This window comes from Terrapene carolina, unplaced genomic scaffold (assembly GCF_002925995.2).
Source record: "Terrapene carolina triunguis isolate 2854851 unplaced genomic scaffold, T_m_triunguis-2.0 Scaffold96, whole genome shotgun sequence".
NCBI classification, from domain to species: domain Eukaryota; kingdom Metazoa; phylum Chordata; order Testudines; family Emydidae; genus Terrapene; species Terrapene triunguis.
Genome location: NW_020664447.1, coordinates 61,568,126 through 61,587,233, shown reverse-complemented (window position 1 = coordinate 61,587,233; position 19,108 = coordinate 61,568,126). Strand labels below are relative to the sequence as shown.

Below are 19,108 nucleotides of genomic sequence, written 5' to 3'. Positions count from 1 at the left end.
ATGACCATATTGGTCCCTTCTGACCTTAAAGTCTATGAGTCTATGAGAGAGGGAATGACTCAGTAGTCTAGTGGTTAGGGCAGAGAGGTAGGAGACTCCAATTCCAGTTCTCCTACTCCAATCACTATTTTCATTATTTATGTTCGGGAGACTGGCACCTGTCACTTTTGTTAAATTCTTCAGGATTACCCACATAATTCTGGGTAAGCAGCAATTTATGCTACCTCCCTATTCAATCTTTCTTCCTGTCACACAACATGCTGCAGAAAGGACAGACAGTTAAAAAGGAGCCTGGACTGACAAACTGCAGTGATAAGCACAGAATAACTAATTGGTGGTGAAAGATTATGATTAGGCACCTGTAAGGGGTCAGTTAGATCCCTCTGGAGCAGGGCTTTAAGGGTTAATACTGCTTCAATTGACAGAAGATATTACTTGATGTAAGGCCCCATTCGACATTACCAAAATATCTGGTCCTCCCATGTTATGCCAGAAAGCCCAGTTATCCACCATCATTATAGTCTGAATCATGCTTCCAACATGCACTCAGGCAAGAAAGAGTACAGAATGTTTAACATGATTTGGATACAGCGCCAGATTTCATAAATGTTTAGACACTTTTTGTAGTGTAACAGGACCGAACGTTAAACATTTTGCCATCCCCTATCTATGTCAACATGCCTCAGGCTTGACCCACTCACCCCTTGCTTCCCACCTCCCTCTCTGAATCAATTCTGCCATGAGCTGCAGCACCCCGGTATGCCAAGTTTTAGGCCACACACGCATATCTGCCAATGCTCCTCAGTTCTGACATGCAGCATGTGGACTGCTTAGCTGTGCCTCTCCTTTGAATGGAAATTTGTGAGCTGCCAAGGCTTTAGTCAGGTGGAAGGGCCAGCCCCTCTTGCTGGAGAATGGTAATCATTAACATAATTAGTGTTGTTAAGTACACTGTCAGAACAAACAGGAGGAGGATAGGCACACAGCTATGCTCCCTGCTCCTAGGACAGACCGACCACTGCAATCAAAATGGGCCAGACTGAACAGTTAGGAGAAATGGGATACCCTGGAACAGTGACTCCACACAGACATTTCAATCTGGATTGGGCTGGTACCCTAGGTTTAACTTGGGCATGAGCCTGGGTCTTGGACTCGATATGGCAGCACATCTCATTTATTTCTGCCCCTCTTGCCCAGCCTGAGCATGGGTTGCGCCAAAACCTCCAGAGATGAAGGGAAGGAGGGAGCATGGAGTGGTAGACCAGTGCATGAAAGGGTTGGGAGCTATTACCCTACAGCAACAGTACAGCGCCCCACCTGATTTCAATCTGAGAAACATTTCCCCACCCTACCCCCAATAGCATGTTTCCTGAAAGCATCCTTGGGGTGCCACATGGGATTTGCTGTGGCAGTGCCCTGTGTGTTCCTAGAGGTAGTATGCCTCACTTTTAGAGGCACTTCAGCAGGCATTGGCCAGCTGTGGATGTAGACAAGGGGTGGGGGTGAACACGGCAACATGTCCACAAAACACCATCTTATTTTGCTTAAGGATTCACCAGCACATTGGCCCCTTGAGCAGAGCACTGAACTGGAGCCTGTACCCTTCTGTTTTAAGGCTGGTTCCCAAAATTCCACTGTGGCTCTGAGCATCCAGGAAAAGTAGCCCTTCCTCACAGGGTGAGATGAAGCCAGACTCTGTAAGGGGGAAGTGCAAGGTGTCACTGAGAAGTGAGTGGGGGAGACACATTTTCCAACCATCCTACTGGTTAAGCACCCATCCCCACAGATAGAGCTGTCCAGCAGCCTGTTTCCACATTACAACGGTATGGGCATTTCCTGAACAGCCTGCCATGAAGGGAAGTATCCACAGCATCTCACAGGAAAGGAGACACACACTCATCCCCCATAGAGTCAATGAGCCATAGGGGGATACACTGCAGACCAGACAGAATGTTAGAGTGATGGATTCACTGCATATGAGGCCCTCAACACCACTGACAGGTTGCATTTTCATTAGTGATGCAAGTATTAATTATTCCAGGGCTTATTCCTCTTCCCTGCAGGCACAGGGGATGGGGAAGGTGATCGTGCATTTCACTCCCTCCTCAACAAGAGTGACAGTAGCAAAATACACAGAAGTTACAAAACCAGAAATCCTTCCTTTACCAGAGGCAGGGGCCTTTCCATTCCAATACCTTCCCCTCCTTCAAGCCCAGGGGCTTTGTGCTGGCTTGAGACCTTCAGCATAGAAGAGGAAGAGGCACTGTGGATAAAATGCCCCACCTGTCTGTCAGTCCAAAGGATTCCATGCAAAGCCTGAGCTCTGCTTGGCCTCACTCGCTCCACCCCTCACCATGTCACAGCAGGAGCCTTCCCAAGCACCCTGCAGCACCTTCCCATCAACTGGCAGATCTGTTCTCTTAAAAACTTGTTTTGTTGAATTAAAAAGTGCTCTTCCCAAGACAGGCAGGTGACTCGTCTGACCCCCAGGATACAGCTCAGGAATAGGCCTGATAGAAGTACCTTGGAAGACCAGCCCTCCACTCCCACTTCCCCTTCCCCATGTTGAGCTTGCTACAGGTGGATCCTGGTTTCAAGTGTGGCCAGCGAGGAGCCGATGGAGCCAGGCACACAAGGTGTGCCTCTCTTCACACCCGGATTTGATAACCATTGAGGTCTGGCATGGCTTTGGATTCGGCAGGCTTCTTTTCACCAGACAGCCTGTGAAGAAAAAGGGAAGTAGATATTCAGAGGCATTCTCAATTTCTCCTCTGACAGGGTAACCCATACAGATTGAGAAGTGCCAACATGAGAAGAGGAGTTTCATCCCCTTCACCAGATCCCATACTGCTAGAGTGACGGGGTGGCTCTTCTTCACCCCGCTAACTCCCAAAAGAGTCTGGAATACAGAGTGGGAAGCCCAGCACCTTCACTTGAGATACTTTCCTGGGAAGATGGATTTGGGGTAGGCCTGGAAGCAGCCTCAAAGGCACACCAGTTCTCACTGACCAATGATGTAGGTTCAGACGTCTCTTTTGGGGGTCATGTGTGTGACCCACCCCACATTAGGCACTAGATGGGGTGACCCTCCTCTATCTGCAGCCCGCCGCTAATTCCAGCTATAGTTTGAAAGTGGGAAGGCAGCAACTCATGTAGAGAAAGCAATGAGAGCTGAAAGGGAGAGACACTGGAGGTGCGGGGGACCACACCAATGCAGCTGAGAGACATCTCCCCAGTTATGGACCATGCCAAGAGAGTTCTCAGAAATCTACTTTATCCAAGGGTGTGAGGGGATGGAGGGGAAATCCTATAGCACGACTGAGAAAGATCCTCCAAACAAGCCATCCACCAACCCCACTCACCGCCTCTCCCCACGGCTGTTGCGGCGGTGCGGACTGGACTGGACCCGCTGTGGGGAGGACACATCTTTCTTCCTATCCTTCGTGGGAGATGGTGGCCCTGTTCCTTTGCCGATCTGCAGGAGGAAAACAACAAGGTGGGAGAGAAGCCAGGGCTAGCAGTGGCTGGGGAACACAATGCCCAAGGTACTTCATTGGGAAGGAGTGACAGTGAAATGAAGAAAATTAAAAGCAAAAAAGAGAAGGCAGTGATGAGCATTATGTAGCTTTACTATACTGTACCCTGCCTTTAGAGAGTCTCAAGCACACCCTTCCACCCAAAACTTCTGAGCAAGTATGTATCTTGGCTCATCTGTCCAATGCCCAACAGGCATACCTGAAGGGACAGGATTCATATTCCCAGCTCTTGGGCAAGAGCTGTACCTTGATACACAGCATCTACACCTGCCAAATGAAGAGGGGTCTGCACCCCATTGGGGTCAGGGTCTTCAGAAAGGAGAGGAGAATCCTTACCCCCTTCCTCCACCTCCCTGCCTTCCCCCACCCCCACCTCAACCCAGCAGGATCTGTATCTCCCAGCATACTAGCGCCAGGATCCAATTAAACTCCAAGGCTTTGGCACCAAGAACAAAATTCACACCTGCAGCCTCCAAGAGCAGCAGGCAGGTCTCCCAAGTACTTCCCAGCTTCTCACCTTTAGCCTCATGTCCCGGGCATGTCTCTCGAGCTCCTTGCGGAAGTCCTCACGGCCCAGCTTTTCCACGTCCAAAATGGAGTGCTTCCACTCAATCTGCTCCACACTGTGTGGGTCATGGGACACACAATGGCCCAGCTTCACCTTTTTGAGGACGTGCCAGCAGCGGTGGTATGCCTCCTCGTAGTTGAAGATCAGCTCGCTCAGTGTGCGGAAGGTGGGCGCCTTGTACATGAGCTCCTCTCGCCGGCTGATGCCCAGTGCCCCATAGCGCCCCCCAAAGTTCACCCCCAGCACAATGTGGCGGAAGTAGTTCCCTGAGAAGTGAGTTTTGAAGCTGATGGGGAAACGCTCCAGTGTGGGCATGTTGTTGGTGAGGTAACTGGCAATGTCACCCCATTCAGGAAATAACTGGTGATGCCAAGGAAAGGAGTAAGATTCTTCCTCCCCATCCCCCAAAACATCTCAGCCAGCCTAGACTGGAAAGCAGATTCACTGCTGACGACAAGTACCTGATTGACATCCCTGGAGACCAAATCCTGTCTATCCCCAGATCAGGTATAGCTCCAGCCCCCCACGAGACAAGTCTACCCTGCCCTGGGATCAGAGGGATGCTCAGTCTTCACCTTCTCCAACAAGGCTGCCCACAAAGGGAAGTTATAATGGCAGTTTTGTGGTGTGTACACCTGTCCTGCTAGGAGCTGGGAGGACCAGGGCCACCATCTCATTTCACACAGAGGCCACCAGGCAAGTTAGTTAAATTGACCATCACTATCAGCCTAGGAGGAATTGGACCTGGTGCCCTACAGGTAAAACATAACCCATTGTCCTGAGCCATCGAGATCCCCAGACTGGCATTTCATAAAAGCACTGCCTCTGAAGACAACTAACTTTCCAAAACACACAGGCCAATTAACCTAGCTTTCAAATACTTCCCCATCACTGAAGCAACTCCAATAAATAAAGAAACGTGGGCCCAGGTGGACTCAGCCTGGCAGGTCCCAGAGGAGATGTGCTTCCCAGGACGTGTGTACACAGAGGGGCTGGCACAAGTCTGGGACTAAAAGCAAGCATTATTCAAGGGAAAGTCTGACAGGATCCCTTCCATGTCTGCCTGCACTGCAAAGAAAGTGCAAGATGACATATAGTGAGTGAAACATACCCACTATGCAACGGGGTTTCTAACCTGACACTATTTCCTTCCTGTTTAATCCCCACATCCTTCTTCTCTCCCTCTCCCCGTTATGTCCAAAAGGAATAAACACTCAATCCTAAAGCGGGGGAGAGAAGTGACCCTGAAGAACTAACTCCGCTACTCGGGTTCTCTGCTTGGTCCCTTGCAATGCACCAGCAGCATGAGAGGGGCATAAGGAAGCAGGGGGAGTAGAGCCCTGAGCAGATACAAAGTTTGTATCTGCAGCCAATCCATGATCCGCAAACATGCTCAACAGATATCCGCATCTGATATAAAGTGGATATCCCCAGATTTGCAGCGCTCTACAGGGGGAGAACGCATTAGGGTGGGCACACATGCATGTTTCTAAGAGGAAAGGATACATTCCCAGGATCACAGCTTCCAGGCATTTGATTGGCAGGGCCTCTTTGGTCATTTCTTTGGCCAGGTCCATCAGCCTGTTAGACAGCACAAGGGGGAGAGACAGAGGACGAGAATTAAAGGAGTTTGCATTGAGCAGGACTGGTGAATTTAGTCGCTGGGCGGCATATATGCAGGGCAGGTTGCAAGGAGAGAGGAAGACTATTAAGGCAGACAGGAGAGGAGAAAACCCTTTAGGAATAAATTAAATTCAAACTCAGTCTTTTGCCATTCCCCTCCAACACTGCTGCTGTGGAGTTTCCCCTCACTGAGCCAAACAGGCTCTACCCTCTATGCCAGACACTACTCTCAGCAAGTCTGGAGTCATTCCCTTTCATCTCAATGGGTATAAATCCAGAGGAACTGCATCTAACCAAGATAAGAAGCCTCAGGCAGGAGGCCGAGTTCCAGAGACACTTGCTTTCCCACATCTGAGGGCAGGGAAGGGGCCTGCAGCAGATTCTGCCCTGGTTACATCATAAAATGTTTGGAATGCCCAAATATCCACCCATACCTGATGGCTTGGGCCAGCAGTATTAATGTTGGCACAATGGTTTGGTTAGCAGACTAAGAGGTCCCTAGCTGTATATGTGGAATCCAGGTGCACGAAGATGATTGACTTCATTCTGTGTACATACCTGGGGGTTTACAAGGCTCAGCAGTCTGGGGGTGTCCACCACCATCACCACCTCCTTCCTCCCCCACATATTTATTTTTCCTTTATAAAGTTTCAGTCACCAAAAAAGAGTCTAGCAAGTCCACATTCTGCACCAAACGCACTCCAGGACACTGGACAGCAAGAATTGCAGAGACGTTTGGCCTTTGGGGAGCTTGTTTAAGGCAGGGCTGTGTTTTACTTCACACAAAATCCCCGAAGCCCATGATCTAGATTATAAATTAGATGTGCTCAGAGACTGGGCACCTCTGGCTAACAGATAGTTTACTGACTCTTGGCAACAAATCCAGCCCTCGTGCTTGAATAAGGCTAAATTATGGCTCTGAACAACTGCACCCTGAGCACAGTCCAACCTCCTTAGGAAGGACAGAACTGTGACACTGAACAAAATCCCCAGAGTCCAGCCTGTACTCTTGGCTAGACTCAGTACAGGGGTAGCAGGCATCAGATGTGGCAAGTTCCCCAAACAGGAAGGCAGGAGCGTGGGAAAGGCTGACAGCACTTACCCGGTCAGAGGTCTGCTCTTCTTAATTTCAAAGAACTGCGTCCCAGTATGATTGTACCTGGAGGAAAAAGGTTAAGGGGCCATGCAGACTGGAAGAGAGCTGAGAAGCCAGAGTTGCCCACATACTGCAATCTGCCTGGAGGAATCTCTTTGTACCATCAAGGTATCAGTTATTCTCACAGGGACCTCAGGATCCAGCAAGCAAAATACCAGCAAAGAGAAAGTGGGCGTTTCCATTTGGCTATTCCTCCCACTTGCATTCTGTGGCTTGGGGGAGGAAGGAAACAGAGTGGCAATCTATTTCCCTCCCTATTCCTGCTGACAGCACATTTTCTGGTCAGCCTCCTCTCCAGCAGCACAGGCTCCCAGACCTGAACAGGGTTGAAACAAGTCCTCTCTTGCTGCTGCCTGCAGGGGATCATGACCAGTCTAATGATGCCAAAACTACCTTGCTTTCATGCTGGCTGGTATCTATCCCTAAAACAGCACAACCCCAGGATTAGCAAAAAGGTGCTGGCAGACTCCCTTCCCACCTTGAGTCAGCTCCATATCTAGGGCCGTCCCTAGCCATTTTGGTGCCCTACACAGCCCCCCCGTGTGTGTGTGTGGGGGGGAAGGGTTGGCCCCAGGCCTCCGCGGGGGGAGGGGGAGGGTCAGGCTTGGGGATAGGGGGGAACCTCCCCCCAGCACAACACGGCAGAGTGGGTTGGGGTTGGGTCACTCCACTTCCTGCCACCCGGTGAGTGCAGAGCGGGCCCAACCCCACACTCACGGGGCGGCGGGAAGTGGAGTGACCCGGCCCCAGCCCGCTCTGCTCTGCTCCCCTGGCTCACAGCCTTGGGGTGTAGGGGGGAACCATCCCTCTGCATTCACCGGCGGCGCAGCTGGGAGCTGGCAGCGTGGAGCAGGCTGGGGCCGGGTCGCTCCACTCACCACCACATGGTGAGTGCAGGCTCGAACCCTGCTGCAGGGTAGAGTGGGGGCGGGGCTGGGGTGGAGCAGGGGTGGGAAGAGGCAGAGCAGGGGTGGGAAGAGGCAGAGCAGGGGCGGGAGCAGCATGCAGCTGCATAGGGCACCAGGAAATTTGGCTGCGTACTTTGTGTATGGGTAGGGACACCCCTGTCCATATCCCATCAGCAAGATAAAAATGCACTTGTGTTGCACATGCCCTCATCCTCACTCCATCCCAGCACACAGAGCCCAAGGGTATGTAGGAGTCTTGTTCCCAGGCCATAAACATACAGGCAGCTATACATGGTTGGGAGTTGGTCATCCACCTGACTCTCAAAAGCAGGAGTTACTATCATGTTCTGGCCACCTAGAGCAGAAAGCACCCAGTAAAATGACTCAGCATGAAGCTCAAATTCCCCACCACCAGCACACCCAAACTTGGCAGGGGAGATTAGCATCTTCTAATCCCAGGTTTTAATCTGTCCCAGGCCCTCCCTGCAGGGTTAGGCAAGCACAACAACTACAAGGGCCTTCAATTAGGATGTTTTAAAAGGAACAACTACTTGAATTCAAGATGTCGGGCTTAAAGAAAACCTACCACACATTAGCTTGGCCCTGCTGACACACATGCTGCTGTGACGAAGGGGTTAACCACAGGAGACACAATTGGGCAGGATTAGAATAAAACAGCAAAACCACTCACTGTCACAACTTCAGTTTCCTGCTTTTAGGGAACAAGTTTCATTTCCCCTTCTGGCTGAAGCAGAGTCAGCTGTTCTCTTATGGTTGGCTATTGGAAGGTCTCCTTGCTTCCCCTTCCTGGATCATCATTCCTTGGTGTCTGTGATAATAGTAAAGGATACTGAAGCTCCTTGATGTAGCGTTGTATGGCTTCCAGGCGCTCAGGGATGGGGGTGGACGGCTGGAGCGCAGGCACACTCGGTATGGGAATCTGAACAGGGGAAAGCAGAGTGAGTCAGAGAGCAGACATCTTCTGAACCTGCTAGTCCCTTTGCTGAATGCACTGGCACATCACCATAGGAATTGCATTCCTCTGTAACCCAAGGAGCTAATCCCTTTTTGCTGTCCACCCGAGATATTCCTTGAGTTAACAGTCACTTCAGTCTTCTATCCGCAAGTTGACAAACTGGAGGGGATTCAGAGAAGAGTGACCGTTATCAGGGAGATGGGAGGACTGTTTTTTAAAATGAAAAACTAAAAGAAAAAAGTCTGTAGAATTTAGTTAAGTGGCAACCAAGGAGGGACACAAAATAGTCTACAAACATCTAAAGAGCATAAATACAAAGGAGAAAGAGGAGCTCAGGACGGTACATGCGTCTAAGATGGAGGCATAGAATGAAAGTGTAGCCAAGTTCAGTAAGAATGCTGCAACAGCAAGAAGTATCAGGGCATGGAACAGACTCACAAGGGAAGAGGTGAAAGCCCCACCTCTTGGCACTGTGAAAACTAGAAACGAATTGGGAATGAATTTGCACTGGCAGGGAGATGGACTGGATAAGGCAATAGGGTTTTTCCATCTCTAACTTCTATGACTTTCAGTTACACAACTGTGGCTATTACCCAGACTATTGCCTTGATTCTGCAGTCTTGGCCTCGTGGGTCCAGCCAAACCTTCCTTTCTGTTTACTCATAAGGTCAACATCTGCAGCTTTGACAGCTGATAAGAGTTATCCTAAGAAAGGAGAAGAGTCCTGTCTGCCCAGCCAAAACAAAAAATAAGGCTGGACTCACAAACAGGGCCAAGGAAACACTTGGTCAATGAAAGACAATGGAAAAACAGATTTGGTGTGACTATGACAGGGAGAACTTTGTGCCAGAACTTCCCCAAGCCTACTAAGGAAGGTTAATGCCCTCTGCACGTGGATCCAACACCAAAGCCACAACTCTCAGTGTCAGTGCGGTTTTGTCAGTTCCGTTCTTCAGGGAACATGCAGTAACCCTCCCCTTGTATAATAAAGTTAAACGGAGACAGAGCCCTTTCATTGTATTTGGTGGTGTCTGCCTATTTAGATGCAAGCATCTCAGGAGAGAGGCTGTTTGTTTTGTGCAACTCCAACCACAGCAGTATTTACACAACAGCAGGCAGCTGTAAGAAGTTCTAGGTCTTGATTTTCTCTTGAGTATTTTGATCTTTCTTATTGTCTTAAGATTTTCCCCATAAGTCAGTTTGATGAAGATGCATTTTGTGACTGGTGTCCATTTTCCAGCACCTCTCAGGGAGACGAGCTGTGACTAGACATAAGAACCAACAAAGTGTGCCAGCTGTTGTTTCCAGTAACCTTTGTGAGCAAATACCTCACTTCAGTCCCCTGCTGGGAACATGCAGAAATAGGAGCTCCTTCTATCGCAACCTCTCCCAGCAGGAGGCACTGCAAGGGAGAGGAAGAAGAGATAAAAGATCCCCAACAGTTTGAGCTCCTATCCCCAGGGGAACAGGAAGCCCCCTCGAGAATGATGCAGGGAATTTGGCCATCTCTGAAACTAATGCACGCTAAGTTGGTTTAGAAGCTATGAGATAACATACTGAGTCACAGGTTATTATTCCGAAGCAGAACCAATGAAAGTGGTAAAACCAGGGCAGGCTCAGCATTTAGCCTTAATTCATTTCTTCAGTGAGTGACTTCTGTGCAATGTTTGTGAAGAGACAAACAGCTAAAATTAACTCCCTGGGTTCTGGTTAGATACACATTATCAGCATAAGTTACTGGTTCCTTTTAGTTTCTCCTCTCTGCTGCTGGAAACCGCTCCTCGCTGTCAGATCCCCCCACCGTCACTGACGAGCTACAAATCTGCTTGTTTCCACCTTTATATCTCTGCCATTTAGAATGCAAAACCTTTACAAATGCATAGACAGACCTGCTCCCTGCCTTCCTCCCATACCACCCATGGAGCCACTGATGCTACATCAGCTCTGCAGACAGACACCACCACCTCTTCTACCAAAAGCAGCAAGGCCTATGTAGCCCCCCCACAGATTAGCAATAGGCATACTCCAATCTCAGCCCACCCCTCCCTCTCCCCCAACATCTCCCTGGAGTGTTCAACCCCTGATCTATTGGGCACTCACAGTAGGCACAGATTTGTTGGCTCCAGAGAAACAGTACATCACAACTTACCAGCTCCACCTCAGATCACTGCTCTGCTTAACACGCAGCATTTAAATAGGTTTAGTGAAATTAAGTATAAAATTTATTTACACACCAGCATAGATATTCAAGTAATAGCAAGTATTGGAAACAAATGGTTACATATAAAATTAAATCATAACATATTCTAGAACATAGACTTAAAACTAGATACTCATGTCTTGTTAAGCAATGTTCACCCAAAGTCCAAACAGCCCTTTACAGCTGTTTGGCTGTGATCCTTCTTCCAGGAGACCAACACCGTGAGCTTGTCTCCTACATGAAGGATCCAGAGTGTTACTTTGCTTCCCAAGATATACAAGTCCCATCCTTGGTTCTCATTCATAAACAGGACACCCACCATGCGGTTTTGTTTTTTCTTGTAGCTCTTGCAACCTTTCTACTGGCATCTGGCTCAGTGTGTAACAGACCTCCATTGGGAGGTGGACAATACACATATGACCAGACACAGAGATAAGCGTCTGTTGCCTTGGATGTGTTCCTTTCAGACAGGAGAGTATGTCATCTCCTGGTGACCTGCCTTACCTCCAAGTGCTTAAGAACATCATTTTCAGTACAGATACATAACTTGTTAAATATTATCTGTACATACATTTTATGGTGACTGGTGGGCTCTTGGCTCTCAGTAGAGACCTCACATGCCACACACAGGTGAACTATTATGCATATATCTGACCCTAGGAATCCCTGCAAACCCTATGCACCTCCTCTGCTTGTTGGACCAAGAGGTCACTGTGTCAACACTCATTAGTTCCCCCATCTGTAAAATGGGGATAATTATACTTTATTTCCTTCATAAAGTACTTTGAGATATACACAGAGAGCTATGAAAGCGTTATTAACTAATGAGTTCTGAGGCCTCACTCACTTTGCCACATGAGCACAAATGGGATAAACAATAGGCTTCTAAAGGAAGTAAGAGATGTTTCAGCACTTGCCCCCAACACTGCCTGCAATGGAGGGGCTAGGAGAAGCAAGGCCACAGAGATGGTGCCCTGTTGTGACTTCCACATCACAATGCTCAGTTAAGGCCACAATCTCACCTCAAATCAAACTGCAAGCAAATTACTAAGGTTACCTTGTGGGAAATGCCATTGATCTACTGCAGCTAGAAGAGCCCTGCTTCCTGGCTTGAAGAGGGCCCTGTCACCAGAAAAGTCACAAAAATGCCGTCCTAGTTTGTCACCGCATGCAGTCACAAACCCTTTTCACTACAACATTTCACTCCACTTGGGATAGAAAAACTGGACTAGTTTCCATTTCTCTACTAGTCCAACTCTCCAACTAGGATTGAAAAGGGCCCTTGCATGCAGGTGACAGTCTGGCACAGCCCTGGGAAACAGCAGCATGAAGCAAGAGTTTAGGCAACCTCCTGTAGACAATGCCAGACTACTTACCAGGATGTGCAGCACCAGTGAGCAGTAGTCAGCTCTGCTCTCTGTATTTTGTATTGGGTGATAATGCTGGCCAGCGATGGAACAGCCTCCCCTGCCATGTTAACATGAATTTAACAGGAGCCAACATCTAGATATTTATATGGATAATGAGATCATCTACAGGGCTTCAGGGCTCAAGCCAAATGCAAACTGACAGGAGTTATTAGGAAACTTTCCATTGGCAAGTTATTCCTTTTGTGCCCCCGTACCTTCGTCCATGTATCTACAGGATTCATACAGGAACAGTATGGCATCCTGCCACTGCCTTTCAAGCTGCCATCTTGTGATCTAGAATCTCAGCTTTTTTTTGCCTGCCTGAGTCTGCTATGAGAGAGAACTGCTCTTTTCATCTCACTGAGGTGTTAATTCAGATAAATGATCAACATTGGGTAAGTGTCACTGTTGACTTGATCAGTAGTGACCTAGTTATGTAAGACAGGAAAAGGGGAAACATATTATGAAAATCTACACAGCCTACAGTGAGTGACAGCTCATTTACTTGAGAGTGTAACACCATTTTTTCCCTCCCCCAATCAGGGAGGCAAGGCTAACAAACATAGCAGAGCTCAGCATGCCACTGTGGGAGAGAGAAGCCCCAGAAGATCACATGTACAGGTGTTTAAAAACATCATCACAACATACTGTGATTACATCAGTGTCTCAAGGGGTGGAGCTTATTTTGTTGTCTTCCTAATTCAACCCCTAAGCATCCTGTACTGACCCTCATCCAAAATAGGATTTTGGATTAGCTAGGCCACTGGGCTAATCCTGCTATAGCAACTCCTGCATCCCTCCCAAGGCCCATTCAGCCTCAGGAACCTAATGGGCAACATCAGCCTCTCACAGGAGCCAGCCCTGCAGAGTAAACTTACAAAATATATTTTCCCCTGGAATATATTATTGCCAGGATTCTAATCTGTTGCATCAGTTCTTCAAAGAAACTAGACCCACTTCTGTGCATCTCAATACAAATGGTGCTCAAAGACATGGAAACATCGCTACAGGCAAGGGTGGGCTCTTCTCATTCCCTTGCCCCAATCCTTCCTACCACATTCACCCCTCTGTATTCCCTGTAAGATGCTGAGACTGATGAGCAGTGAGCCCAGATGGCAGAATGTGTTCTGCACCAGCCTCACTGAATACAGTGCACAAACCGGGCTACTACACAATGGTGCTGCAGGTACCAAAAATAGATGCTTGGCTAAGTTTCGGTCAAAGAAACACCCTCAGTGTTGATCCAGACCATGCTTAAGAGAAACAAGGGTTGGAGTTACAGACTAACACGGCTGCTACGCTGAATCAGCAAAAAGAACAAGGAGTCCTTGTGGCACCTTAGAGACTAACACATTTATTTGGGCATAAGCTTTCGTGGGTAAGTCTCGTGATTCAAACAGGGGACTGGACCCCTGAACTCCAACATTTCCTTACTGGCTCTGCCACAGACTTGCTGTGAGAGCCTAGGCAAGTCACTGCATCTGAAGAAGTGGGTTTTTTACCCACGAAAGCTTATGCTCAAATAAATCTGTTAGTCTTTAAGGTGCCACTGGACTCCTTGTTGTTTTTGTGGATACAGACTAACACGGCTACCCCCAGATACTTAATCTTTTTTGACTCAGTTGTCTCTATTTGTAAAAATGGGAATAAAGATATCTATTTCAAAGGACAGTTATAAGACAGTGAATATTTGCAAAGCACTTTCAATCAGAGGATCTAAATATACCCTAGAATTACCACTAGAAGCCATGCATATATAAAAATGGCAACCTCTACAAAGACTCACGAGGCCCACACGCAAAGGACTCAATACAGCATCAATATTAAGTTGCATGATCTTGGGTTCCCCTTTTCATAGGATTCTCAGCAGTACGGCCAGAAAAGACAAGACGTGAGATCATGTAGTCTGATTCCTTGTCGGCAACAAGTTTCCTCTACACAGATTCTACAAGCGTTCTCTAATCTGCTCTTAACTCTGTCAGAGCCACCTTTATAGGCAGGAACCATTCCAGTGCAAAAATTCCCCTTGCTGTGGGGAAGACTGTCCCTCATGTCCAACCTAAGTATTTCCTTTTATAGCCTATAGCTTGTTCCTGGTTATAATTACTCAACTCCCACTCCTGCAGCTTTCCCCCATCTCAAGTATTTAACCAGTCATAAATCCCAGCTTTACTTTCCATTTCTCCAAGATGCACACATTAAGTTTCCTTATTCACCAAACAGGTCCCATCACCTTGTACTTTTACCTGGTTGCCCTTCTGGATTATTTTTAATTACAATCTTTTAAGAACAAAGTGTTCAGATCAATACACAGTGCTCCAGAATGCAGCTGGAGCACTGTCATCCCCTCTTTCAGGCCAGGCAGGCTGCCTCAAAAGCTAAATCCCAATTCTGTACTTGGTCTCAGAATTCTGGCTTTTCCCTGTTTGCTCTAAGGTTACTGGACATGTGGCTTTTTGCATCACCACAAATAGTATCAGAGCAATTAAATGGAAAAACTCTATTAAATCAAAGCTCAAATCCCGAGCAGCCCAAGACAGAGACTCTCCCCCGATATGGAATCCCAATACTTTACACCCTTATAACTGTTTCTGTTGAGTGAAACCCCCACTACAGGATTATTGATCTGAATTTCCATGTTATATAATACAATCCCAGCTTCTCTACCATTCTCTGAGTGGACTGTCTAAAGCCATGTCATTTGATTTATTAGTATCAGTTCTTTCAGGAATTCTCACCTTGGGTAGGTCTGTGGCTCCTCGAATCCTTTGAGCCACCATTTCTCCCTCAGGGTGGATCTTGGCCACGTGTCTCCACATTCTCTCCCAGGTGGGCTCATCAATGGGTAGCCCTCCTCGGTTCACAAAGAAAGGAACTCCACCGTCTCGCAGATCTTCATCACCATCATCTTCGGGCTCCTCCTCTCTCTGAGTTGCCACTTCGCTGGCCTCAGAGCGCTTGGTGGCAGCAGCGCCACTGCCCCCCGTTCTCCCCCCCGGCATCCCAGTCTGCACTTTGGAAATTGATGGATTACAACACTATGCCCACCACCCCCCTCAGCCTGCCAGAGACAGAGCAGCACATGGCAGCCTGAGTGCAGAGGCCCTTTAAGGAAAAAAGGGTGTGGCTCATTCACATAAGAACAGTGCAGAATCAAGGTATATTTTACCCAACAAGAGGTTGTTTCCTCAGGTCAAACCAGAAGGAAGAGTCAAGGCAGGGCCCAGATAAAACAAACGAAGTGGCCTGGAAACATACCATAGATTCTCTTTTTTTTTTTTTTTTTTGGTTCACCCTCGATCGAGCAGGCAGAACCGGACAGGCGCAGAACAATGGAAAGGTCCAGTTATAAAACAGCAAGGACAGCAGGAGGCTGTATATTCAGATCAGGCCACCCCCCCACAAAAAAGAGGTTCCACTGACCTAGCAAGAGATTGCCAGTTACAATCAGTAGGAGCAGATCGGTGAAGTACTACACCCAAGCAGAGCTAAGGGGCAGGGGCAGAGCACACACCTGACTGACAACAGGCTCATACCACCTCCAAATATTTGTCTCGGTGAAGGAAAATTAACCTGATAGAGACGTTGCCTGCCAGACACCGGGGAAACTGCAGCCACCCTTAGACCATAAGACCATTAGACCCAAACAAAAGCGAATGGCCGCAAAATAAGGCAATAAGCCCCCTAGGCTTTGTTCGCTCCAGGAGCAAGCCGGCCCAGGGGCAGTTCTGGATACCCGCCTCCAATGCCATCGCCGCTTTCAGGCCAAGCTCCTGCTGAGCTCAGGAGGGGTCACAATGCAACAGGGGCCGGCGAGGCTCAGGCTCCGGCCCCCCTGCCGGGGGAGGAGGAAGCTGCTGCCAGCTGCTGGAGCCGGAGAGCGGAGGAAGCGCAGTCCTGGGGGTGGCTCTTGGTGAGGTTGCCGGGCAGGAGGCTACAGAGGCCGGGGGACAGGAGACAAAGGCCCGGCGTCCCCTGGCTGCCGCTGCGAGGAGAACCGGCTGGGCAGGGGGCTGCGGCAGCTGCTGCATGCGGAGTAACAAAGCCCCCGTCCGAGGCCGTCCCGGGACCGCTGATGTCGCGGCTGGAGCCCAAGCGACACCTCCGCTCCGGCTGCCCCAGGCGCGCGCTGAGCTCACACGCCCGCGGGCTGCATCGAGCGCTGCCGCCGGCTCCGCTCCATGCCCGGAGTCAGAGAGACGCTCCCGGCGCATGCGCCCCTCCCCCAGGCGGCCCCGCCCGGTTAAAGGGACAAGAGAGACCCCAGCCGGGCAGCCTGAGCCTGCCGGGCTCGGGGAGGGGCGGGCGGAGCGGACCTGGGAGGTAGGAAAGGGGAGTCTCTTCTCCGGCTCTGTCCGGAGCGTCCCGCAGCCCCCGGGTGCCCCGGAGCGGAGCGGAACGTCCCTGCCTGACTGAGAGCGACGCGCGGTTCTCCCTCCCTCGCCTGCCCTCGCTACCGGCTGCTGCTGCCGCTTAAGGCTACTACAGCACAAGAGCCGCGCTGAGGCAGCTGGCTAGTGCTGCTGCACCGGAGGAGGGGAGGAGGCGGCACACACATCATTGGCAGCCCTCCCCTCCCCGGCACCCACCAGGAGGAGACTCCGAGGGGAGGGGGCGTCGGGCCGGGAGACATCTGGAGTAACCTCACTCACCTGAGCAGCCCCTGGGGCTTCGGTGAATGTCTGACCCTGTGATCCACACCCCCCACCCCCGCAGTCATCGCTCCTGCCCCATGCTGGGCCAGGGGCAACCCCATCCCCCATGAGGCTAGGACGAGGGGCAGCAGGCTGTAGCAGGGGAGGAAGGAAGCCACATGTAATGGCAGTCCCCTCCCCCCCCAGCACCCACCCACCACAGGGGAGGCGAGGGGGGAGGCTTCCTGGACCTGAGCAGCTGGGGCTTGAGTGAGTGTTGTGACACCCTGCCCCCCCCACAGCCACCACTTCTCCCCCATTCCCCACCCCCAGTGAAGCTATGGTGAGGGGCAGCAGCAGGAGAGGAGGCCACATGTGATGGCCGCTCCCCCTGGCACCCACCATAGGGAGGCGAGTGGGCTTCCTGGACCTGAGAGGGGCCCTAGGAGCATATGCAGTGATAGTGTTGCAGAGTGAGTGTGCTGTGGGGGGGGGGGACCCTCCCCTCCCCTCCCCTCCCCTCCCCTCCCCCAGAGCTCACTGCTGCAGGGGGAGTCCTCTCTGGCCCTAGCCCTGGGGCAGCCTGCCTGCACCCCAAGCTCCTCATCCCCGGCTCTGCCCCACCCTAGAGCCTTTGCTCCCAGAACCCCAGCCCTAAGCCCCCTCCTGCACTGTGAACCCCTTATCCCCAGCCCCACCTCAGAGCCCTCACCTGAGGGGGGAAAAACACGCTACTTAAATTTGGCAGTCAGTTTGGGGTATGATCGTGTTTAGCACAATACTTGATTATTTTACACCCTTTGAAGTATATAATTGGTTGAAGCAGGCGAGTGCTGCTTCTGACTTTCCACTTTTAATTGGCTCTTGTAATCTTGTGGCACCGGCGCATTGTAGCTTCATTTTATCCCAGCAACAAATTCTTGATTTGTAGGATCAGTAATAATCAACAATGGATAAATTTTTAATAAAGTTACCCAGAGAAAAAGAAGAAAAGGGTAATTCATCAAGTGATGGCCTGAGTTCAACACCCAGCTTTCAAACTGAAGTTATACAAAAGAAAGATGCAGCAAATCTACAAGATAAGACACGGAGTTTTCAGCAGTCTTGGCTATCAAGATTTAAGTAGTTGGAGTATAATAGCGAATTAGAGCTTTTTGCTCAGTCTGCAAAAACTGTTCTGAAAAGAAGATCTTAATATTTTCTACAAAGGCCGAACCAATGTTCATTTCATCCGGATTTCAAGATTGGAGACATGCATTGCGTGGTTTTACATCACTTGAAAAATCCCCCAGTCACAAGGAAGCGGTAATGAAATATGCTGCTTTGCAATTTCCAGCAGGACCCTCCACCAGCATAGGGGGGCCCCCCACCCACAGTCACTGCTCTTGTCCAGCATGGGGCAGGGGAGGAGGTGCACATGTGATAGCAGCCCCCCCACCCCAGCACCCACCACAAGGGAGGTGAGGGGTTTCCTGGACCTGAGAGGGGCCCTAGGAGCACGTGCACTGACAGTGGTGTGAGGTGAGTGTGGTGCAGGGGGGAGGTGGGGGCCCCTCCCCTGGAGCTTGCTGCTGCCTGCGGGGAGAGGGCTGCGGGGAGTCCTTCTCTCTGGCCTGCCTGCACCCCAAACTCCTCATCCCCAGCCCTGCCCCACCCCAGAGCCCTCACCCCTGCACCCCAACCCTCTGCCCTACCCCTGAGTCCTCTCCCACACCCCAAACCCTTCATCTCCACCCCACAGTCCTCACCCCTGCACACCAACCCTCTGCCTGATCCCCTCCCACACCCCAAACACCTCATCACCAGCCCCACCCCAGAGCCCTCACATTTTTACATTATTTTTAAAAATATACAGTAACTCCTCGCTTAACGTTGTAGTTATGTTCCTGAAAAATGCTACGGTGTATTTTAAGCAAAATGATGTTAAGTGAATCCAATTTCCCCATAAGAATTAATGTAAATGGAGGTCTGGGGGGTTAGGTTCCAGGGAATTTTTTTTTTTTTTTTTTTGCTGGTGAGAATATGCTTAAGGTTGGCGGGTTGTCTGTGGGCGAGGACTGGCCTGCCTCCCAAGGTCTGTGAAAGTGAGGGATCATTG

The 19,108-nt window shown here is 50.0% G+C and overlaps 1 protein-coding gene across 1 annotated transcript; it reads right to left on the bottom strand.

Annotated features, from left to right (window-relative positions):
- Positions 1-49: 49 nt before the first annotated feature.
- VASH1 (vasohibin 1) lies at positions 50-15,645 on the bottom strand. Its single transcript, XM_024192802.3, has 7 exons — positions 15,115-15,645; positions 8,643-8,731; positions 6,830-6,886; positions 5,611-5,685; positions 4,054-4,435; positions 3,363-3,475; positions 50-2,721 (listed from the first exon to the last, which is right to left on the bottom strand). Exons 1-7 carry the CDS (start codon positions 15,376-15,378, stop codon positions 2,649-2,651), a joined length of 1,053 nt encoding a protein of 350 aa, XP_024048570.1. The 5' UTR covers positions 15,379-15,645; the 3' UTR covers positions 50-2,648.
- Positions 15,646-19,108: the final 3,463 nt, after the last annotated feature.